This window comes from Hylobates moloch, unplaced genomic scaffold (genome assembly GCF_009828535.3).
Source record: "Hylobates moloch isolate HMO894 unplaced genomic scaffold, HMol_V3 SCAFFOLD_10, whole genome shotgun sequence".
Classification (NCBI taxonomy): domain Eukaryota; kingdom Metazoa; phylum Chordata; class Mammalia; order Primates; family Hylobatidae; genus Hylobates; species Hylobates moloch.
This window is the reverse complement of record NW_026652285.1, coordinates 12509617-12530040: the sequence shown is the minus strand read 5'-3', so window position 1 is coordinate 12530040 and position 20424 is coordinate 12509617. Positions and strand designations below refer to the sequence as shown.

At 44.8% G+C, this 20424-nt stretch overlaps 1 protein-coding gene across 1 annotated transcript; it reads left to right on the top strand.

Moving 5' to 3' along the window:
* Window positions 1–10757: 10757 nt before the first annotated feature.
* Window positions 10758–14692, top strand: CCL15 (C-C motif chemokine ligand 15). Its single transcript, XM_032163034.2, has 4 exons — window positions 10758–10894; window positions 13350–13409; window positions 13884–13995; window positions 14415–14692. Exons 1-4 carry the CDS (start codon window positions 10819–10821, stop codon window positions 14506–14508), a joined length of 342 nt encoding a protein of 113 aa, XP_032018925.1. The 5' UTR covers window positions 10758–10818; the 3' UTR covers window positions 14509–14692.
* The last annotated feature ends 5732 nt before the right edge of the window (window positions 14693–20424 follow it).

The window sequence follows — 20424 nt, the reverse complement described above, 5'->3', positions numbered from 1 at the left end:
TGCTCTCTTGGTATCCATCTTTGTCTGGCATCTAGGAAGAATCAGGTCACATCAACTTGAAGGATGGTGAAGGTGGGGATTTTACTGAGTGATGGAGCTGGCTCGCAGAGGAATAGATGTGGGGCTGGAAAGGGGATGGAGTGGGAAGATGATCTTCCCCTGGAGTTCAGCCATTCCACGGCTTATCTACTCTCCGACCATCCTCAGCCGAACTCCTCCTGACATTCAGATGCTCCTTCTCTTCTCTCTTCTGCCATGCCATTTTGCTGCTCTGCTGCTCTTCTGTTCCTCTGCTTGTATAGCTTGGGGTTTATATGGGCACAGGATAGGGGTGTGGCAGGCCAGAGTGGTCTTGGAAAAGGCAACATTTGGGCATGAATATAGGAATGCTTGCTCCCACTTAGGGCCACGGATTTCCAGGCTTCAGGGCGGGCCTTTGTTGGGGAACTGCCCTCTTCTACCCAGTATTTCCTTGCCTGTATCTATATCATTTCCCCCCTCTAAAAGGCTCATCTAATCGCCATTAGAATATGGACAATGACCAATCTTAGCTACTTCCTGCTGACAGGGGGCATTGTTTTGGGGAAAACAGAAGTCAGATTCCCCCCAGAGGTCTATCTGAGGGTCCCTGGGGAAAGGGAGTCATCATCTAAGGCTCCGGTTGCCTGACCATTTGGAGTTTGACGACCTCAAACTTGAGAGAAAAAAACAAGTTTTATAAGGTGTTAAGTATGCATGGGTTAAACATGTGTATTATACAACGAAATAATCTAGTGCCAAAGATTACAGAAATAGGAAATGTAATATACTCACAACATTGTACCCTGAGCTGTTTCACCCTGGTGAAAGAAATTAAGACTTGTATGGGTGTGGTTAAATTTTAGAAGAGAGATAACTGTTCCTGCCACATCTGTAGGAGTTAACAGATGCACCTTAGGAATTCTGGGGTTTGTGGGTTTGCATGGTGGCCCTTAAAGCTTCTGCCTCTTTCTTGTATCTCCCTATCTATACTGTAAAAGACCAAGGTGGCCACTTTCAGGAGGTCTCCTAAAGTACTCCCTGATGCCAGGGCCCATTTCTGCAACTTCCCTCTGATATCAGGGGCTGCCTGAGTAATAAATTTATCATTTAGGATTAGTTGTCCCTTGATGGAATCGGGACACAGAGACCTATGCTTTACAAAGGCCCCTCTTAGCCTCCCCAAGAAGGCAATGGGATTTTCATTAAATCCCTGGTCTCTCATGGATGTCTTGATATAGTGGAGAGGCTTAGTTCTAGTCCTACATAAGCCCTCTATTATGCACACCTGAAACTCTCCTCTTCCATTCTCCCATCTTGTCATTGGGATCCCATTTAGGGACATTCATTGATACTGCTTCTCTTCCAGTTGGATAATATTCGCCCCCTTTCCTGGGTGCTACATATGATACAAACGTCATCCCCAGATCTCTCTGTCACTTGCAGAGTGGCCTGCTTCTCAGTGTTAGTAATGGTTTGGTTCAAAGTAACATGACATCTTCCTAGGAGAGTTCAAATACTTGGGTTAAGTTCTGGAAAGCCTCTATATATCTTTCAGGGTCATCTGAAAACTTGCCAAGATCCTCCTCAATTTGCTTCAAGTTCTGTAGAGAGAAGGGCACCTGGACCTTACTGGGGCAAATTCACCAGGCATCTGTTGGAGGGGAAAGAATGAGACTGGGGCTTGTCTAGGGTGAGAATTTCTAGGAGGGAGCAAGTGAGAGACTGAAGCTGGTTAGGGAGGAGGGGGTGGACCTGGAGGAGCAGGGCTGGAGGGAGCTGGCTCCTCTGCTGGGGATGCCTCTGGGAGTTGTTTGTTTAGTTCCCTGGGATTGCCCCTTGCAGCCTCTCCTGAGATGGCAAACCGGTCTGGATTAATTCTACATTGTCAGCAAACATCTGGATTGCCCTGCAAGGTATAGAAAGCCTGCACATATGGGGCCTCAGAGCATTTGCCCTCACGTTTACAGAAAAGCTCCAACTGCTGGAAGATATCGAAATGAATGGTTTCTTCCTGAGGCCAAGCCAGTCCTTCATAATTTGCCCAAACCTTTGTGCAGAGGGCTATGAGCTCTTTTCCTCCAGAGTCTGAGGATCAAAGCAGTCCCAGTGGTTCAGGATACACTCTAGAGGAGTATAAGCTAGGAGTGGTGAAGACAGCTGGTCGCCCATTCTGAAAGACAAGAAACAGAGGTGACCCTCATTTCCTTCCCTTCTTTTAGTGATAACTCAGGGTTTGATGGAGAGAAAGCAGGCATCCCCCTTTTCTGTCTTTTTGTCCCCGTGTCCCAGTGACCTTGGCAGATGCCACCCGTGGGTGCCGAAGCAGCTTTTACTGATGTTAACAGGGGGCCTGTGGGGGAAGGTGAGAGTATCCACTCTTACACATTATGCCCTATTTCCCTTGCTGCCAACAACCTTTGAGTTCCCTGGGCCTCATCTATGTCATGGAGCATGGCCTCCTTTCATGAAGCAAGGTTTTAGTCAGCAGGAATTGGTCCTTCCCGTTTACATTGTGCCTGTTGCCAGGCTTTGGATCCCTCAGACCTGGTTTTCCTTTCTAGGGCCTCAACCTGAAGCCTGGAATTGAGTTTCAGACAAAAAAGGTATTTCAGGGGCTGCATGAATCTTTAGATCAAGTCTCAAAGGGGCCCTGCTGAATTTGCAGCTATCGGCCAGCAGGGGTCACTCCTCTGTTATTTTCCCTATTAAAAGCAGCGTGCTGGGGAAAGGAACCCTCTCACTTAGAAAAGGAAACAGCTTACACTACTAAAAAAGCGGGAAGGAACTTCTTGCTCTGTGCAAATGGGTTCCTTTATTGTATTCTGTCCCTGGTTCAGACCAGTAAGGACCCCTCAACCATGGGAGGAGAGGCTCTGCTGGTGCAGTGAATGGGAGGCACCGGCCAGCCAGCTGCACTACGGCCCCAGCGGCAGCCAAGGTTTTCTCCCGCCCCTCGTGGCCACTGGGTGCAGCTCATGTGCAGAGCTGGGAGGAGAGGGGAGAAGGTGGGGAGGGGAGAAGGCGGGGAGGGGAGAAGGCGGGGAGGGGAGAAGGCGGGGAGGGGAGAAGGCGGGGAGGGGAGAAGGCGGGGAGGGGAGAAGGAGGGGAGTCACTCATGCACTGCGCACACCTGCGGCTGGGGATGGCACCTCTAAGAAGAAACAGAAACTACATTGTTGTGAATTACACCTCTGATGGCTGAACCAAGCATACCTTGTACTTAGTAACATCTCGGTAGTTGCAGCAAAGCCCTTAATACTATAAAAGAAGAGATAGGAGCCATTTTAAGCCATGAAAGAAGATACCACAGCAAAGTCTGGGGGTCTTGGCCTACAGAGTTCAGTCTTGGAGCCTTCCAGCAACAAAAGATGCCTTCTCTTACCCCAGGACTTTATGCCATCCCGTGCAACAGCTAGACTTCCATGAAGAGAAACAGAGCCAATATTCCCTTTACCCAAAGGAAAAAGAGAGGTGGCAGAATCTTGGAAAAGAGGCAGATCCGACAGTTCTAAATCTGTACTCATCCTTGTGCTGGATCCCAGACGAGCCCCCAGATGAAATGGGAGAGTTCCCTGACCCCCCTCACGGGACTTGCGACAGGGGTGTGGCTCATTTGCTCCACTGTCACACACTTTACCCCTTACAGGAGGAGGAACACACAAATGGGAAGGTGCAGGAGCTGGGGCAAGCACTTTTGGGCTCTGGCCCCATGGTAGCATCAAAGGGTATGTTACAATTAATACTCTTTTAGCAGTTGCTGTCTGCGGAGAGCTATTTCGTCTCAGTGGAGAGTCAGGGTGACAGCCTTTGATACCCTGCCCTCTTGGTACCCAGGTCCTTGTCTGGCATCCTGGAAGAATCTGGTCATCGTTCAAGAAGACTTGAACGATGGTGAATGTGGAGATTTTATTGAGTTATGGACGTGGCTCTTATGGGATGAATGGGGAGCTGGAGAATGGATGGAGTGGGAAGATGATCTTCCCTTGGAGTTCAGCCATCCCGCGGCTGATCTCCTCTTCAACTGTCCCCAGCTGAACTTCTCCTGACATTCAGACGTTCCTTCTCGTCTCTCCTTCTCTGCCACTGCCGTTCTTCTGTTCCTTTGCTCATGGAGTTTGGGGTTTAAGAGGTAAAGAGGCAGAACTGTTGGATCTGCCTCTTTTCCAAGATCCTGCCACCTCTCTCTTTCCTTTGGGTAAAAGTAATATTGGCTCTCTTTCCCTTCATGGAGGTCTAGCTGTCGTATGGACACAGGATAGGGGCGTGGCAGGCCAGAGTAGTCTTGAAAAAGGCAACATTTGGGTGCAAAAACAGGAATGCCTGTTCCAATTTAGGGCCATGGGTTCCCAGGCTTGAGGGTGGGGCATTTGCCAGGGAACTGCCCTCTTCTACCCAGGGTTTCTCTGCCTCCTGTCCATATCAGCTGGGACTACAGGTACATGCCACCATACTCCACTAATTCTTATTTGTTGAAGAGACAGGATCTGATTGTGTTGCCCAGGCTGGTCTTGATCTCTTAGGCTCAAGCGATCCTCCTGCCTCAGCCTCCCAAAGTGCTGGTATTACAGGTGTGAGCCACCATGCCCAGCCTTTACTTGAATTTTAAGACAAAAAAGAACCTAAAGGAATTACTGAACTTTGGATAAGCATTATCTTCAAAACAAGAGATATCATAATACAATTTTTACAAAGCTAAAAATATTATCCATCCAATTTAGATTGAATATGCATCAAAGATGTATTTAACTCATTAGTGAGAGAACTATTAAAATAATTCAAAGATCATTTGAGTAACAGAGATTTGTATAGTTTGCTGGGGATGACGTTCTGAAATAAGTTTGTTAAATTAGAGCACACATTAATATCCTGTGGATAGGGCAATAAAAAAACCTGTAACCTGTGGAATTATCTTTTTTAATAGACAGAAATCATTTGCATCTGGCTACACACAAGTTTACAATTTAACATATACTTTCTCAGAATCTGGGGCCTGATCAATGGTAAACAGAAATCAATCAAAAGTTCATTCCCCTACAGATTTAAGGAATCCCGGGTTGGGTCTGTTAGTCAACGTTGTAATATGACCTTGAAAACCATGTAGTCATCCTTTTACCTGTTTCTTTTTTTTTTTTTTTTTTTTTTTTTTTGAGACAGAGTCTTGCTCTGTCACCCAGGCTGGAGTGCAGTGGTGCAATCTCGGCTCACTGCAACCTCCGCCTCCTGGGTTCAAGCAATTCTCCTGCCTCAGCCTCCCTAGTACCTGGGATTACAGGCACATGCCGCCATGCCCAGCTAATTTTCATATTTTTAGTACAGACGGGGTTTCACCATGTTGGCCAGGCTGGTCTCAAACTCCTGACCTCGTGATCCGCCCGCTTCGGCCTCCCAAAGTGCTAGGATTGCAGGTGTGAGCCACTACGCCTGGCCCCTTTTATCTATTTCTAAGTTTTTTATTAGATATAGATTTAATTAGCAGGGGAAGTTATTCGAGTTACTGGTGGCAAATCTGTACAGGTCTGCAGCAACCTCAATTCTTCCCTCCTCAGGAAAAAGAATTCAAATGAGGGGCCTAAGTGAGAAGAGACTGAGGCAAGTGTTAGAGCAAGAGTGAAAGTTTATTAAGAAGCTTTACAGGCTGGGCATGGTGGCTCATACCTATAACCCCAGCACTTTGGGAGGCCTGGGTGGGAGAATCACTTGAAGTCAGGAGTTTGAGACCAGCCTGTTCAACATGATGAAACACATCTCTAATAAAAATTAGCTGGGTGTAGTGGCAGGTGCCTGTAACCCAAGCTACTCGGGAGGCTGAGACAGGAGAATTGCTTGAGCCCAGGAGGCAGAGGTTGCAATGAGCTGAGATCACGCCACTGCACTCCAGCCTGGGTGACAGAGTGAGACCCCATCTCAAAAAAAAAAAAAAAAGAGAGAGAGAGAGAAGAAGGTTTAGAGCAGGAATAAAAAGAAAGTAAAGTATGTTTGGAAGAGGGCCAAGCAGACATTTTGGAGGTCAAGTGTGGGGTTTGACCTTTTGAATCGGGGTTTTACATGTTGGCATACTTCTGGGGTCTTGGGTCCCTTCTCCCCTGATTCTTCCCTTGGGGTAGGAAGCACTAGCGCAATGCCTTGCTTGGGAGGGAAGCATGTGCAGTGTGTTTACGGAGTTGTATGCATGCTCACTTGAGGTGTTCTTCCCTTTACTGATAGAATGCCCCCAGAAGGTTCTAGATGAGTTAAACTCCACCATTTTGCCTCTTGATGCGCATGCATGAGCTCACTCGCCCAACTCCTGGGATCTTACCAGGAAGATGCTGATGACCGGTTTCAGGTTTTTTCTATCTATAGGCACATTGCCTTTCCCTGGTGCTGGCTACAACCAATTATTATTCTAGAGAGACAGTTAACAACCCCCTGACCATCACCTGATGGTCGCCTGACATTCCTGATTGGGAGGAGCCTCTCCTGCCGTGTTTATGTATGACTAGCTACCTACAGTAACAATTTCTAAGAGATTTCGCCTCTAAACTTAAAGAACATTAAGAAAAACATTTAAAGATGTAGTTAATTTTATATACATCTCTATTAAAGTATATAAATTTATATGTATAATTAATACACCTTGGAAAACTGTCTCATAAAATTCAAAGGACAGCACTGAATTCTAAACAATTCTAAACAACAACAAAACATTTTTTTATTTGAAAAAAGAGTTCAAGCTCTATGCTTACTTTTAGTGTGATTTGTCTAAGAAATCAATAGGAGAAAACTGATCAATAACCAAATAACTTTTATAACACTAAATCACAACTGTGTTAGAAAAATGCCCTGAGAAGATGATAAAAGTTTGGAATTATTATAACCCTAAAGAAAGTAAACACAAATTCATATTACATCTAATCTCCTCCCTACTAAAAGAGCTAATCTTGAAGTTTTAATTACAGTTTAGGAGACGGTGTTTTGGCTGGGTGTGGTGGCTCACATCTGTAATCCCAGTACTTCGGGAGGCTGAGGTGGGAGGATCACTTGAGCCCAGGAGTCGGAGGTTACAGTGAGCTATGATCAAGCCACTGCATCCCAGTCTGGGTGAGAGAGCAAGACCTAGCTCAAGAAAAAAATTAAAAAACAAAAATAAAAACTGTCTTTTATCATTTGCCCAGATGACACAACATTGTCATTTACTTAATATTTAATCCATGATAACCTCATGTAGATTCTTATTTTCCAGCAATTTTTAATTGATCTTGTTAAATCAACTTTAGCCTAAAGCTGCCTTCTCACTTATTTTAAGTTCAGCCTAATCTGTACATAGTGAACTGTAACCTGAATAGAGGTGTAAACAAGCTGTAACCTACTCTTGTGCCAATCACTGAGTTTTGGCCAATCAAAGGGGGCCACCTATTCAAACCATGTTTGAATAAGATAAACACCCAGCTGTAATAAATTCAGCTGTTTCTGTACCTCACTTCCATTTTCTGCGATCACTTTTCTTTTTCTGTCTATAAATCTTCTACCGTATGGCTGTGCTGGAGTCTCTATGAACCTACTCTGGCTCAAGAGGCTGCCTTATTCGCTAATTGTTCTTTGCTCAGTTAAACTCTGTTAAATTTAATTTGGCTAAGGTTTTCAGCAACCTTTCTTCTTATTAACCAAGAGAGTAATACTTGTCTTCCTTTCATTATCATCATTCTACATTTGTACTTGCAGACTCACACCATTTGTTTTATGGTAATGAAACCAACCTTGCAAAAATTATAACAGTGAGAAAACCATGACAATGGGAAGATCTGATCTAGCCCACTCCCTTCTTGCCTTTAGCTTTCAAGCTGCCAGACATTTAGTTTATAGTTTAGATGATTAGCCCTTCCCCGAAACTCAACCACTTTTGTAAAGCTAATGAGAGACTACCAGGCTAGGAGGATAGAGGAGCCTGAATTTTGCTAAGGTCAAACTGTAGACATAAATGATTGCCAGCCATTATTGTGGAGGTCACAAGATATGCAACTTCCCAATTTCTCCTGCAGATAACATCACTATTGTAGAACCTAAGATTGGCCTCCTGAGATATCTTTTCAGGTTTTCTTTTTGCATTGAGATACTGATGATGGTTCCACCTGGACCCACCAACAGCTCCTGCAGCACCACCCAGAAGCCATTCAGCCTACAGGAGGTGAATTTCCCACACCTCTATGATTGCACCCCCCAAGCAGTCAGCAGCAAGCACCCTTTGCCTAGCCACATTCATCCCCTCCCCCAAACTACCTTTCAAAAACCTTTAACCTGTGAGCCTTCGAGGAGATTGATCTGAGTAATAACTCTTTACTGCAATGCGATGGTTTTTATGCAGCAGGTACAGTAACTATCTCATCGTTGGAAACATTCTTCAAGGACCTTGTAACTGTACACTTGGAAGTTTATTAAGGGGGTAAATCTCATGTTATGTGGCTGATTTGTTTTGTTTTGATACAGGGTCTCACTCTGTCACCCAGGCTGGAGTACAGTGGTGTGATCACAGGTCACTGCAGCCTGCAGCACGCCCGGGCCCAAGAAATCCTCCTGCCTCAGCCTCTCAAGTAACTGGGACTGCAGGCACGTGCCACCAAGCCTGGCCTTTTTTTTTTTTTTTTTTTTTTTTTTTTTTTTGTAGAAACAAGGTCTCGCTATGTTGCTTAGGCTGGTCTGGAACTCCTGAGCTCAAGCTTAAGTGCTGGGATTACAGGCATGAGCCACTGCACCTGACCATGATTTTTTTTAATGTCTGTCACACACACACACACACACACACACACACACACAGCCTGTTGTAGGGGGGTGGGGGAATGAGGAGAGCCATTAAATAAATAAGCATTTAAAATAGAATGTGACTGGTGCTATCGTAGATTTAAGTACCAGATAGATGCTGTGGAAACACTGAAAAGGGACACCTGGCCCAGCCTCGTGGGAGCGAGAGCCAAGAAGTCTTTCTGGCAGAGCTGACTGCTGAGTAGAGTTAATGGGTTGCTAGGAATTAGTACTGCACAGGGCCAATTTATCCATTAGGCATTTAGTATTGGGGTCCTAAAAAAAAGTTCACTCCAAAAAAAAAAAGTATAAAATCTAAATTAATAGGTGCATCACTATTTAAACTTAATATGCATTTAAATGCCATTACATTAGAAAATAGAGGAGTTGTACATATAAGGAGAACCCTATTCTGAAGGACTTTCTACACTCACACACAAACCTTGGAGTTGACTCAAGTCCATGAGAAGCCACTGGCAGATTCTGTTTGAAAAATCACAGCCAAGTTCTCAGATTAAGAATTCCCTCTGGTGGCCACCCTTTATCATAGGCTTTGGAGGCACTTGAAGGTCCAAGATGGGGTGGTTAGAACTTGACGTGGCATCATCAGTGCCTGGGAAGGTCTTCTAGCCTCTAATCTTGAGACTTTCCAGTTCTCCATTTTGGTGGCCAGTTTGACTTGTTCTTGCCTTTGAAGTCCCTTTGTTTGGGAGGTCGAGGCGGGTGGATCACCTGAGATCAGGAGTTCGAGACCAGCCCGACTAATATGGTGAACATCCCCGTCTCTACTAAAAATACAAAATTAGCCGAGCGTGGTGGCACATGCCTGTAATCCCAGCTACTCGGGAGGCTGAGGCAGGAGAATCGCTTGAACCCGGGAGGCGGAGTTTGCAGTGAGCGAGATTGCACCACTGCATCCCAGCCTGGGCAACAAGAGCAAAACTCCATCTCAAAAAAAAAAAAAATCCCTTTTTTATAGTAGGTAGTTATTCAGACATGAGCAGGGCAGGAGAGCCCCCTGCCCCACCAGGAATGTCAGACAACCATCAGGTGATGGTCAGGCAGTTGTTACACTGTCTCTCTAAAATAGTAATTGGTCAAAGCCAGCACCAGCAAAGGCAGTCTCCCAATAGATAGAAATATCTCAAACTAGTGACCAACAGTTTCCCGATAAGATCTCAAGAGTCAGGCAAGTAGGCTCAAGTATGTGCACTAAGAGGCAAAATGGCGGAGTTCAACTGGTATGTGACCTAGGAACACTTGACCGGTCAAGAAGGAATGCCTCAAGTGAGCATGCGTACAACTCCAGTAAACACACTGTGCATGCAGCCCCTCCCAAATGCTGGCAGACCACTGCGCATGCGGAATGCCAGCATATAAAACCCCAATCCAAAGGTCAAACCAGGCACTTGAATCTCTCAAGTCACCTGCTTGGCACTTTTCCAAGTGTTCTTTACTTTCATTCCTGCTCTAAATCTTGTCTCGGTCTCTCACTCTGTCTTATACCCCTCAGTTGAATTCTTTCTTCTGAGGAGGCAAGAATTGAGGCTGCTGCAAACTGATATGGATTCGCCACTGCCGACACCTCCTGGTTGCGACTACAGGAATAGAACTGGAAAGGGAAAAAAGGCAGCATTCACCACATCCCAATCCTGAATCCAAGAGTCTAAGATAGTCCCCTACTCCTATCCCAGGCTTAGAGGATTAGATGAATCTCCTGGAGGGAAGACTCTTCCTTGAAACATTTCTATCTGCCTGTAGCTATTGGGATAATTCGGGAAATCCACAAGGACAGTTCAAATCATCCTTTTCCTCTGCTTTCTGTTGCACTCTCAGCCTTGTTCTCTTTTTAGAAACTGCATGGTAACAATTACATAGCTAAAGAAGAGCATTCTGACCTCTGCCCTGGGACTTCCTGGATCCTCCTCTTCTTATAAATACAAGGGCAGAACTGGCATCCCGGGGAGCCAGGAAGCAGTGAGCCCAGGAGTCCTTGGCCAGCCCTGCCTGCCTACCAGGAGAATGAAGGTCTCCGTGGCTGCCCTCTCCTGCCTCATGCTTGTTGCTGTCCTTGGATCCCAGGCCCAGTTCACAAATGGTGAGTCCAGTGAGCTTTTTCCCAGGTGACCAGGTCCATGGTAACTCAAGCTCTGGGACGGAGACACATTGTGACTACTCTCCAGCCCAGACATGGTTATGGAACTTATTTAAGAAGCACCAGCAGAGTATAGACCTGGCTCTCTCTGCAGCCTTTGGACCCTGGGGGGGAAATGTACACAGATGACTGGTCCCATTTGGGGCCAATTATTTCCCTTTTCACAGCAAAAATTATCTGATTCTTTCCCTTAGCTGATATTTTAGCTGGAACAAAAGAACTGTAATTAAATTGTAAATTTGTAAAAAGAATCATACAATTTTATGGTGATAGAACTGCTATCTACCATCTGGTGTAAAATTATGATTTGGAAGTGGAAAAGGAACCAGCCAGATAAGTGACTCACCCAAGATCACTGTCTCACTTGTTCCTGTGGAATCTTAATTTGCGGAGGTGAATGTCAACAAAAAGGGGCCAATGACATTGAAAAAAGAATGTATTATTTACATTTCCCAAGAGAAGGAGGTACACTGTGCCACACACGGCCCCAAGGGAAGCATCCAGGGCAGGAGTCACAAACAGGAGGGAAGAGACAACCTATGCCAGAACCTTGATTGGGGTTTCTGTGGGGGAAGCAAGGCAGCACAGAGCATACACTTTAGGTCTGGGTAGTCTGAATAAGCCTTTCAGGCTTTGGGATATAGGGATAGTCTCTAGCTGTCTAGTACTTATCCTTAGGATGATTTAGAACAGTGGAAATACTGGCTTGGTGTGTGAGAGTTAGCAAAGGAGATGGCTGGGCATATGGGCTCAGGATTTTTTGATTTGTATATGAAAGGTCTAAACCCTTTGCTATCTCTATGAATTGGTTAGCCCTGCAAGTCTCTCCCGAGCTGTCAAGATTTTTTTTTTTTTTTTTTTTTTGAGATGGAGTTTCACTCTGTCTCCCAGGCTGGAGTGCAGTGGTGCGATCTCAGATCACTGCAAGCTCTGCCTCCCGGGCTCAATCAATTATCCTTCCTCAGCCTCCACAGTAGTTGGGATTAAGGCATGTGCCACCAAGCCCAGCTGATTTTTGTATTTTTTTAGTAGAGGCGGGGTTTTGCTGTGTGGGCCAGACTAGTCTTGAACTCCTGGCCTCAGGTGATCCTCCCACCTCAGCCTCCCAAAGTGTTGGGATTACGGATGTGAGCCACCACACCTGGCCACTGTAAATTTTTTTTTTTTTTTTTTTTTGAGACAGAGTCTTACTCTGTCACCCAGGCTGGAGTGCAGTAGCACGATCTCAGCTCACTGCAAGGTCTGCCTCCTGGGTTCACACCATTCTCCTGCCTCAGCCTCCCAAGTAGCTGGGACTACAGGCGCCCGCCACCATGCCCGGCTAATTTTTTGTATTTTTAGTAGAGATAGGGTTTAACCATGTTAGCCAGGATGGTCTCAATCTCCTGATCTCGTGATCTGCCCACCTTGGCCTCCCAAAGTGCTGGGATTACAGGCCTGAGCCACCACGCCTGACCGCATTTTTCTATTTAGCATAATACAAGTATGCAATCCCTTATCAAAATCCTATCAGGCTAGATGTATTTTGGAATACAGAATTTCTCTGGTTTTCAAAACGTAATACACGCTAGGCATGGTGGCTCACCTATAATCCCAGCACTTTGGGAGGCTGAGCTAGGAGAATTGCTTGACCCCAGGAGTTCAAGACCGGCCTGAGCATCATAGCAAGACCTCATCACTATAAAAAGTTAAACTATTAGCTAGGCATTGTGGCTCTCACCTGTAGTCCCAGCTTCTCAGGAGGCTGAGGCAGGAGGATCACTTGAGCCCAGGACCTCGAGGCTGCAGTGAATTATGATCATGCCACTGCACCCCAGCCTGGGTGACAGAAAAAGACCCTGTCTCAATTAAAAAAAAAAAAAAAAGTAATACATACCTAGATGGTACTTATCCTTGGTGGGGCCAAGGAAGACTATTTCAATCAAACACAGCAATTTTTCTGTAGCAAGCACATGAATATTTCTGCTAACTGGGATGAATAAAGACCATAATAGACTCATTTCACTTAAGGGGATACTGTGCCACCATAAGCTCTGATAAAACCTCTCTGTTTCCAGAGCCCTATAATAAAAAATTATTCCAGAAATGTGTAGAAAAACTTGTAGACTGTGTCACATCATGTAGACATTCCATTAACTGAACCGTGTTAGGTTCAGTTGCTTTTAGTACTTCAGAGTCAATACAAAGTTTTCATGTCTACGTTTTCAAAAGGTCCCTGAAAAGTTTCAGGGCCCTAATAGAATAAATGGGCCAGGAGGCAGGCCTAGAACCCAGACAGGTGGTGGTGGCCCAGCTTCAGAGCCTCTCTGCCTCAGCAGGAGGATGAGCAATGGAGTGGTGGAGATGCTGAAACAATGCTGCCGCCCAGTGATTTCCTTCCCTGTCCTGTTTCTTTCAGATGCAGAGACAGAGTTAATGATGTCAAAGCTTCCACTGGAAAATCCAGTAGTTCTGAACAGTAAGTGATCAGATACGGCATACATTTAAAAGCAGCCAGCAGGTGCAGGTCTGCACTATGGGATCCATTGTCCCTGTTTACAGAATGGGAGGACAATGAGAGGGTCCTGAGGGTGGTGAACATCTCCAAGGAAGATCAGGACAGGGTAGGGGGACCCCCTCTATAGATGCCTTCTCTGTTCCCCTCTGGCTGCCCCAAGAGCCTGCTCCTTTGGAGAAGAAGGTGCTCTCTGATGCCTGCAGGTGTCTGCAGATGCCTTCCCCTTCTGGGGGAAATTTTCCTGGTCCTGCTGTGGCCCACCCTGAGTGCCCTCAGACACACAGCAAAACTCTGGGGAGGGTCTGAAGCAGGGAGATGCCAGCAAGTGCTGGCCAAGGAGGAGAAACATGTCTTCAGAGGTTTGTGCCTTCTCACCCTCCACAGTGCTTTCGAGGAGAAAGATTGGCCCTCAGATGACCCTTTCTCTTGCTGCAGGCTTTCACGTTGCTGCTGACTGCTGCATCTCCTACGTCTCACAAAGCATCCCGTGTTCACTCATGGAAAGTTATTTTGAAACAAGCAGCGAGTGCTCCAAGCCGGGTGTCATGTAAGTGCCAAGCTCACCAACCACGTGTTGGGGAAGAAGCAGCCCACAGCATCTTGCAGGGAGGACACGATGGATGGGCATCCATCGGGTTCCACCCTCTGGATCCTGCCAGATACGGGGCAGCTGTGTCCTTACGAGGATTCTGCAGGGCATCAGGGATGAGACACTCCCAGTGGAGAGGAGATAGGGAAGGAAGAAAAAAGCAGGCACAAGGCTTCCCAAGGACACTTCCATGAGTCATTAAGGAGTCCCACAGGCTGAGTGGGTCTCAAAAGGACACTGTCCCTGAGCTGCCATCAGCAAAGAAAGGAAAAAACAGGCTGTGTTGACTGGGAAATCTGAGGAGCAGGGAGGATGGGGCCCCCTGTCTCCATCTGCCCACACCTCAGTTTGTAATCTTTCTCTCCCTTGTTCCCCAGCTTCCTCACCAAGAAGGGGCGGCAAGTCTGTGCCAAACCCAGTGGTCCGGGAGTTCAGGATTGCATGAAAAAGCTGAAGCCCTACCCAATATAATAAAAAAGAGACAAATGAGGCCAGCGACCCACCTCCGACACCTCCTGTGAGTTTCTTGGCCTGAAATACGTTAAAAAATATATATTGATGTATCTGGTTATCAAAGTAATGCATCTAATAAAGAGTATTCAATTTTTTAACTTTGCTTGAGTTTTAAGAGGAAATAAACTAATATAAAACTGAAGCAACTGCTGAGCCCCAACATGATTAAATACAAATTCACCTTATATCTCATCTTCTCCCTTCTACTGAAATAGTTGATCTTCAAAGGGTTGGCTACAATTTCAAGAAAGTTTCTTTTACTCCATCATTTGCCCAGTTCACATCATTTTCTAGTTTACTTAATATTTGATCCATTATAATCCCATAACAATTCTTATTTTTCCCATAATTTCCTTTTGATATTTTTCTATTAACCCAAAGAGAAATACTTTTTGTTTCCTTATCATTCCATATTTGCACTTGCATATTTACACCATCTGTTTCATGGTAACTACTTCATTCTTCGAGACAGTCTTCAAGGACCTTCTAACTTCCTATTCCAACTTGCAGAAATGCTTTCTGGACCTGCCAAAATAATAATAATAGTAATAAGTCATACTGGGATTTCTTCTCATCACACACCTGAGTTCATTCCACCATGACTGGTAGCCCACAACTTCCTCTTCCTCTTCCTTCCTTCCTAAAAGGGTTTATTTTTCATTTTGCTAGAATATCTTTGAACTGCCTTCTGCTTTAAAAGATGACAAAAACAAACACTCTCCTTTGCTCCACAGGTGCCAGGGCAGGCATCCCCAACTCAGGCTTGGCCAATCTATGCTCCCTTTCAGAGATCTGAGCCTGGAACAAGTGTTGTAGAGAAGCAGAAAAAGAGAGGACTCCATCCAGGTGACACTGGCGGTGGCAACAGCTTCCAGATTCTGGAAGCAGCAGTGCCAGCACACTTGCCCCATGACCAGTGCTAGAGGTCAGCAATGCTAGCTGCAGTGCCCAGCAGCAGTGGCAGCATTCACACCAGTTGACTCTTGTGGCGTGATTTTGGATGTGGCATTGGAGCTGGTCTCTCTAGGATTCTACCTCCGCCTCCCAGGTTCAAGCAATTCTCCTGCCTCAGCCTCCCTACTAGCTGGGATTACGTGCCTGCCACCACACCTGGCTAATTTCTGTATTTTTAGTAGAGACAGAGTTTCACCATGTTGGCCAGGCTGGTCTCGAACTCCTAACCTCAGATGATCCACCCATCTCAGCCTCCCAAAGAACTGGGATTACAGGCATGAGCCACTGCACTCAGCCTCTACCTACTTTTCAAGCCTTCCTGATACTACCCTAAATCTTTGCAATAAAGTCCTTTTTGCTTAATCAACCAGAGTCAGTTTGTATAGCTTTCCAACAAAAAACTCCAACTGATATGAACAATAAACTTTCTGGGACTTTGAAGGTCTAAAAACTTTGGTCTTTAAGTTTGAAAATGGTTCAACTGAATATGAAAGTTCATGTTGAAAATAATTTTCTCTCAGAACAATGTAGACATTCTTCAATTGTCTTCTAGCATCTCAGACAGGGCCAAAATTCCAAAGCCAGTTGATTTCTTATTCCTTAGTAAGAAAAAAAATTTTTAGACCTTCTAGGAATTTTTAGAATTTTTTTCTTTTTTTTGGCTTTATTTTTATAATTTCAACTTTTATTTTGGATTCAGGGGTTACATGTGCAGGTTTGTTGCCTAGGTATATTGCATGAAGTTTGGGGTACAATTGATCCCATCACCCAGGTACTGAGCATAGTACCCAATAGTTTTTCAACCCTTGCCCCCTTCCCTCCCTCCCTCCTGTAGTAGTCCCCAGTGTCTATTGTTGCCATCTTTATGTCCATGTGTAACCAGTGTTTAGCTCTCACTTATAAGTGAAAACATGTGGTATTTGGTTTTCTGTTCCTGCATTAATTCAGTTAAGATAATGGCCTCCAACTTTATCCATGTTGCTCCAAAGGACATGATTTCATTCTTTTTATGGCTACATAGGAAGTAGCTCATGGTGTATCTATACCACATTTTTTTATCCAGTCCACATTGATGGGCACCTAGGTTGATTCCATGTCTTTGCTATTGTGAATAGTGCTCTGATGAACATACGAGGGCATGTGTCTTTTTCTGTACAATGATTTTTATTAATATATACCCAGTAATGGGATTGCTGGGTTGAATGGTAGTTCTGTTTTAAGTTATTTGAGAAATCACCAAACTGCTTTTCACAGTGGCTGAACTAATTTACATTCCTACCAACAGTGTATATCTGTTCCCTTTTTCTCTGCAGCCTCACCAGCATGTTATTTTTTTGACTTTTTACTAATAGCCATTCTGACTGGTGTGAGATGGTAACTCATTTGGGGTTTGATTTGCATTTCTCTGATGATTAGTGATGTTGAGCATTTTTTCATGTGTTTGTTGGCTGCTTATATGTCTTCTTTTGAGGAACGTATGTTCATATCTTTTGCCCATTTTTTAATGGGGTTATTTGTTTTTGGCTGTTCAACTGTTTAAGGCACTTATAGATTCTGGATATTAGACCCTTGTTGGATGCATAGTTTGCAAATATTTTTTCGCATTCTGTAGGTTTTCCGTTTACTCTGTTGATGAGTTTCTTTTGCTGTACAGAAGCTCCTGAGTTTAAATGAGCACTTGTCAATTTTTGTCTTTGTTGCAATTGCTTTTGGGGATTTAGTCATAAATTATTTGCCAAGGCCAATGTCCAGAATGGTGTTTCCTAGGTTTTCTTTTAAGATTCTTATAGTCTGAGGTCTTATATTTGAATTTTGAATCCATCTTGAGTTATTTTGTGTATATGGTGAAAAATAGGGGTCCAGTTTCATTCTTATGCACATGGCTAGCCAGCTATCCCAGCACCATTTATTGAACAGGGAGTCCTTACCCCTTTGCTTATTTTTGTTGACTCTGTCAAAGATCAGATGACTGTAGGTGTGCAGCTTTATTTCTGGATTTTCTATTCTGTTCTACTGGTCTATGTATCTGTTTTTGTACCAATACCACGCTGTTTTGTTTACTGTAGCCTTATAGTATACTTTGAAGTCTGGTAATATGATGCCTCTAGCTTTGCTTTTTGTTTAGGATTGATTTGACTATTTGGGCTCTTTTTATTGGTTCCATATGAATTTTGGAATAGTTTTTCTAGTTCTATGAAAAATGACATTGGTAGTTTGATAGAAACAGCATTGAATCTGTAGATTGCCTGGACAATACAGCCATTATAATGATATTGATTCTTCCAGTCCATGAGCATGGAATGTTTTTCCATTTGTTCATGTCATCTATGATTTCTTTCAGCAGTGTTTTATAATTTTCATTGTAGAGATCTTTCACCTCCTTGGTTACATGTATTACTAGGTTTGTGTGTGTGTGTGTGTGTGTGTGTGTGTGTGTGTGTGTATGGCTATTGTAAATGAGATTGCATTCTTGATTTGGCACTCAGCTTGAATGCTATTGGCGTATAAAAATGCTACTGGTTTTTGCACATTGATTTTGTGTCCTGAAACTTTACTGAAGTTGTTTATCAGTTCCAGGAGACTTTTGGCAGAGGCTTTAGGATTTTCATATCATTGGTGAGGTTGTCAGCTTAATGTCTGGCAGACAGAGTAAGGGGATAGGGATGGGGGTAGGTTTTCTTGTCCTTGACCAGAAGTCATCCAGGGCACTGCCCAATTCTCTCTCTGGCCCACTGTCCCCTCCAAGAGGTTCCCACAGCAAATATCCTTTTTTATTTTGAGAACTGTGCTTGTAGCTTTATCCTGGGGCAAATGCCCTACCTGACTATCCTGAATGGGCACTAGCAAGGTCATAGCTTATTCACTCAATGCAAATGTCTTCTCCCAGTACCCACTGACTCTGATCTTCACATTATCCAGGGTTCTGCCGGGAAAATCCTCTTTTTCTATGATCTTCTCCTTCACCTATATGAAGATACGTGTTTTTTCAGCCTTCTTGTGATCTGCCATCAAGCTGACCCATGTTCTTTTTTTGTTCTTTCTCTTTCTTTTGAGATGGAGTCTTGCTCTGTTGCCCAGGCTGAAGTGTAGTGGCGTGATCTTGGTTCACTGTAACCTCCACCTCCTGGGTTCAAGCAATTCTCCCACCTCAGCCTCCTGAGTAGCTGGGATTACAGGTGCCTGCCACCATGCCTGGTTAATTTTTTTTTGTATTTTTAGTAGAGACGGGGTTTCACCGTGATCTCGATCTCCTGACCTCGTGATCCGTATGCCTCGGCCTCCCCCAAAGTGCTGGGATTACAAGCGTGAGCCACCGCGCCCGGCCAATTTTTGTAGTTTTTATAGAGACGGGGTTTCACCATGTTGGCCAGGCTGGTCTCAAACTCCTGACCTCAAGTGATCTACCTGCCTTGGCCTCCCAAAGTGCTGGGATTACAGGTGTGAGCCACCGCACCTGGACCCATGTTCTTTGTATAAAACAGAAATGTCTCACCTTATGTTAGACCAATGTCATATTTTCTGACTCCTTACTGCTACTATAAGTTCTATTTATTTTTATATTTCTTCTGTCATTTCAACAGGATTTACAGAGATGAAAAGACAAACACAGATGCTCAGAGTTCTGGCTTACTTTGTTTTGTTTATTGAGACAGGGTCTCACTCTGTCACCCAGTCTGGAGTGCAGCGGCACAGTCTTGGCTCACTCACCTTGGCCCAACCTTCTGGGCTCAAAGGATTCTCCTACCTCAGCCCCTTGAGTAGCTGGGACTACAGGCATGCGCCACCCCACACCCAGCTAATTTTGTTTATTTTTTGTAGAGACATGGTCTCACTTGTTGCCCAGGCTGGTCTTGAACTCCTGGGCTCAAGTAATCCTCCTGCCTCGGCTTCCCGAAGTGTTGGGATTACAGGTGTGAGCCACCACACCTGGCCTCTGGCATACATTTTGATCCAGTTATGATCTTTTATGTCGCTCTCACTGCTCCACTGAATGCTGTTGAATTCAGAAGCTTTGAGTTGAAAGCAGCTCACTGGTACCTAAATATATGACTAGGGGATGGCAATCCGGAAGCTTCTGGATTCTCCATGGAGATTTTGTCTCAGAGCCTTAGAAAAAAATTTAAACAGTTATTCAATTAAAATTGTCCTAGACCTAAGTAGGATTCATGTGGTTTCACTGGGTTCTCTCTGACAGGTCAAGTTTTTAGCTTAGAAGGATGAAATGAGGAGGGAGAGCATCTGGGCGGTGTGGATGCGAAAGGGCCACTTATGAAGGTGTTGGGTCATGACAATGGCAACTCAACAGAAATGAGGGATGAAAACAAAGACTTTCCATTCTTTTTTTTTTTTTTTTTTTTTTTAGATGGAGTCTCACTCTGTCACCCAGGCTGCAGTGCAGGGGTGCAATCTCGGCTCACTGCAACCTCTACCTCCTGGGTTCAAGTGATTCTCCTGCCTCAGCCTCCCAAGTAGCTGGGATTACAGGGACCCACCACCATACCCAGCAGATTTTTGTATTTTTAGTAGAGACAGGGTTTTTCCATGTTGGCTGGGCTGGTCTCAAACTCCTGGCCTCAAATGATCTGCCTGCCTCAGCCTCCCAAAATTCTGGGATTATAGGCGTGAGCCACCCACCAGCCCAAGATTTTCTATTCTAACCAAGCATCTAGCCACTCACAGGTCTTTGAGGTCTTGGAAGGGACAAAAACATGTTATGTGCAGGTTAATTGCATAATACATACTCTGTTCTCGCAGTTCCTCAGAAACAGCATGTTCTTTTTTGCTTCCTTGCTTTGTGAGGCCCTCTGCCAGGCATGCCCTCCTCTCAACTCTGCCCAGCAAAACTCAACCCAACCTCAATGGCTTAGATTAGATGCTACCATAAAACCTTCCCCCTTCATCCCAGCCAGAAGGACCCAA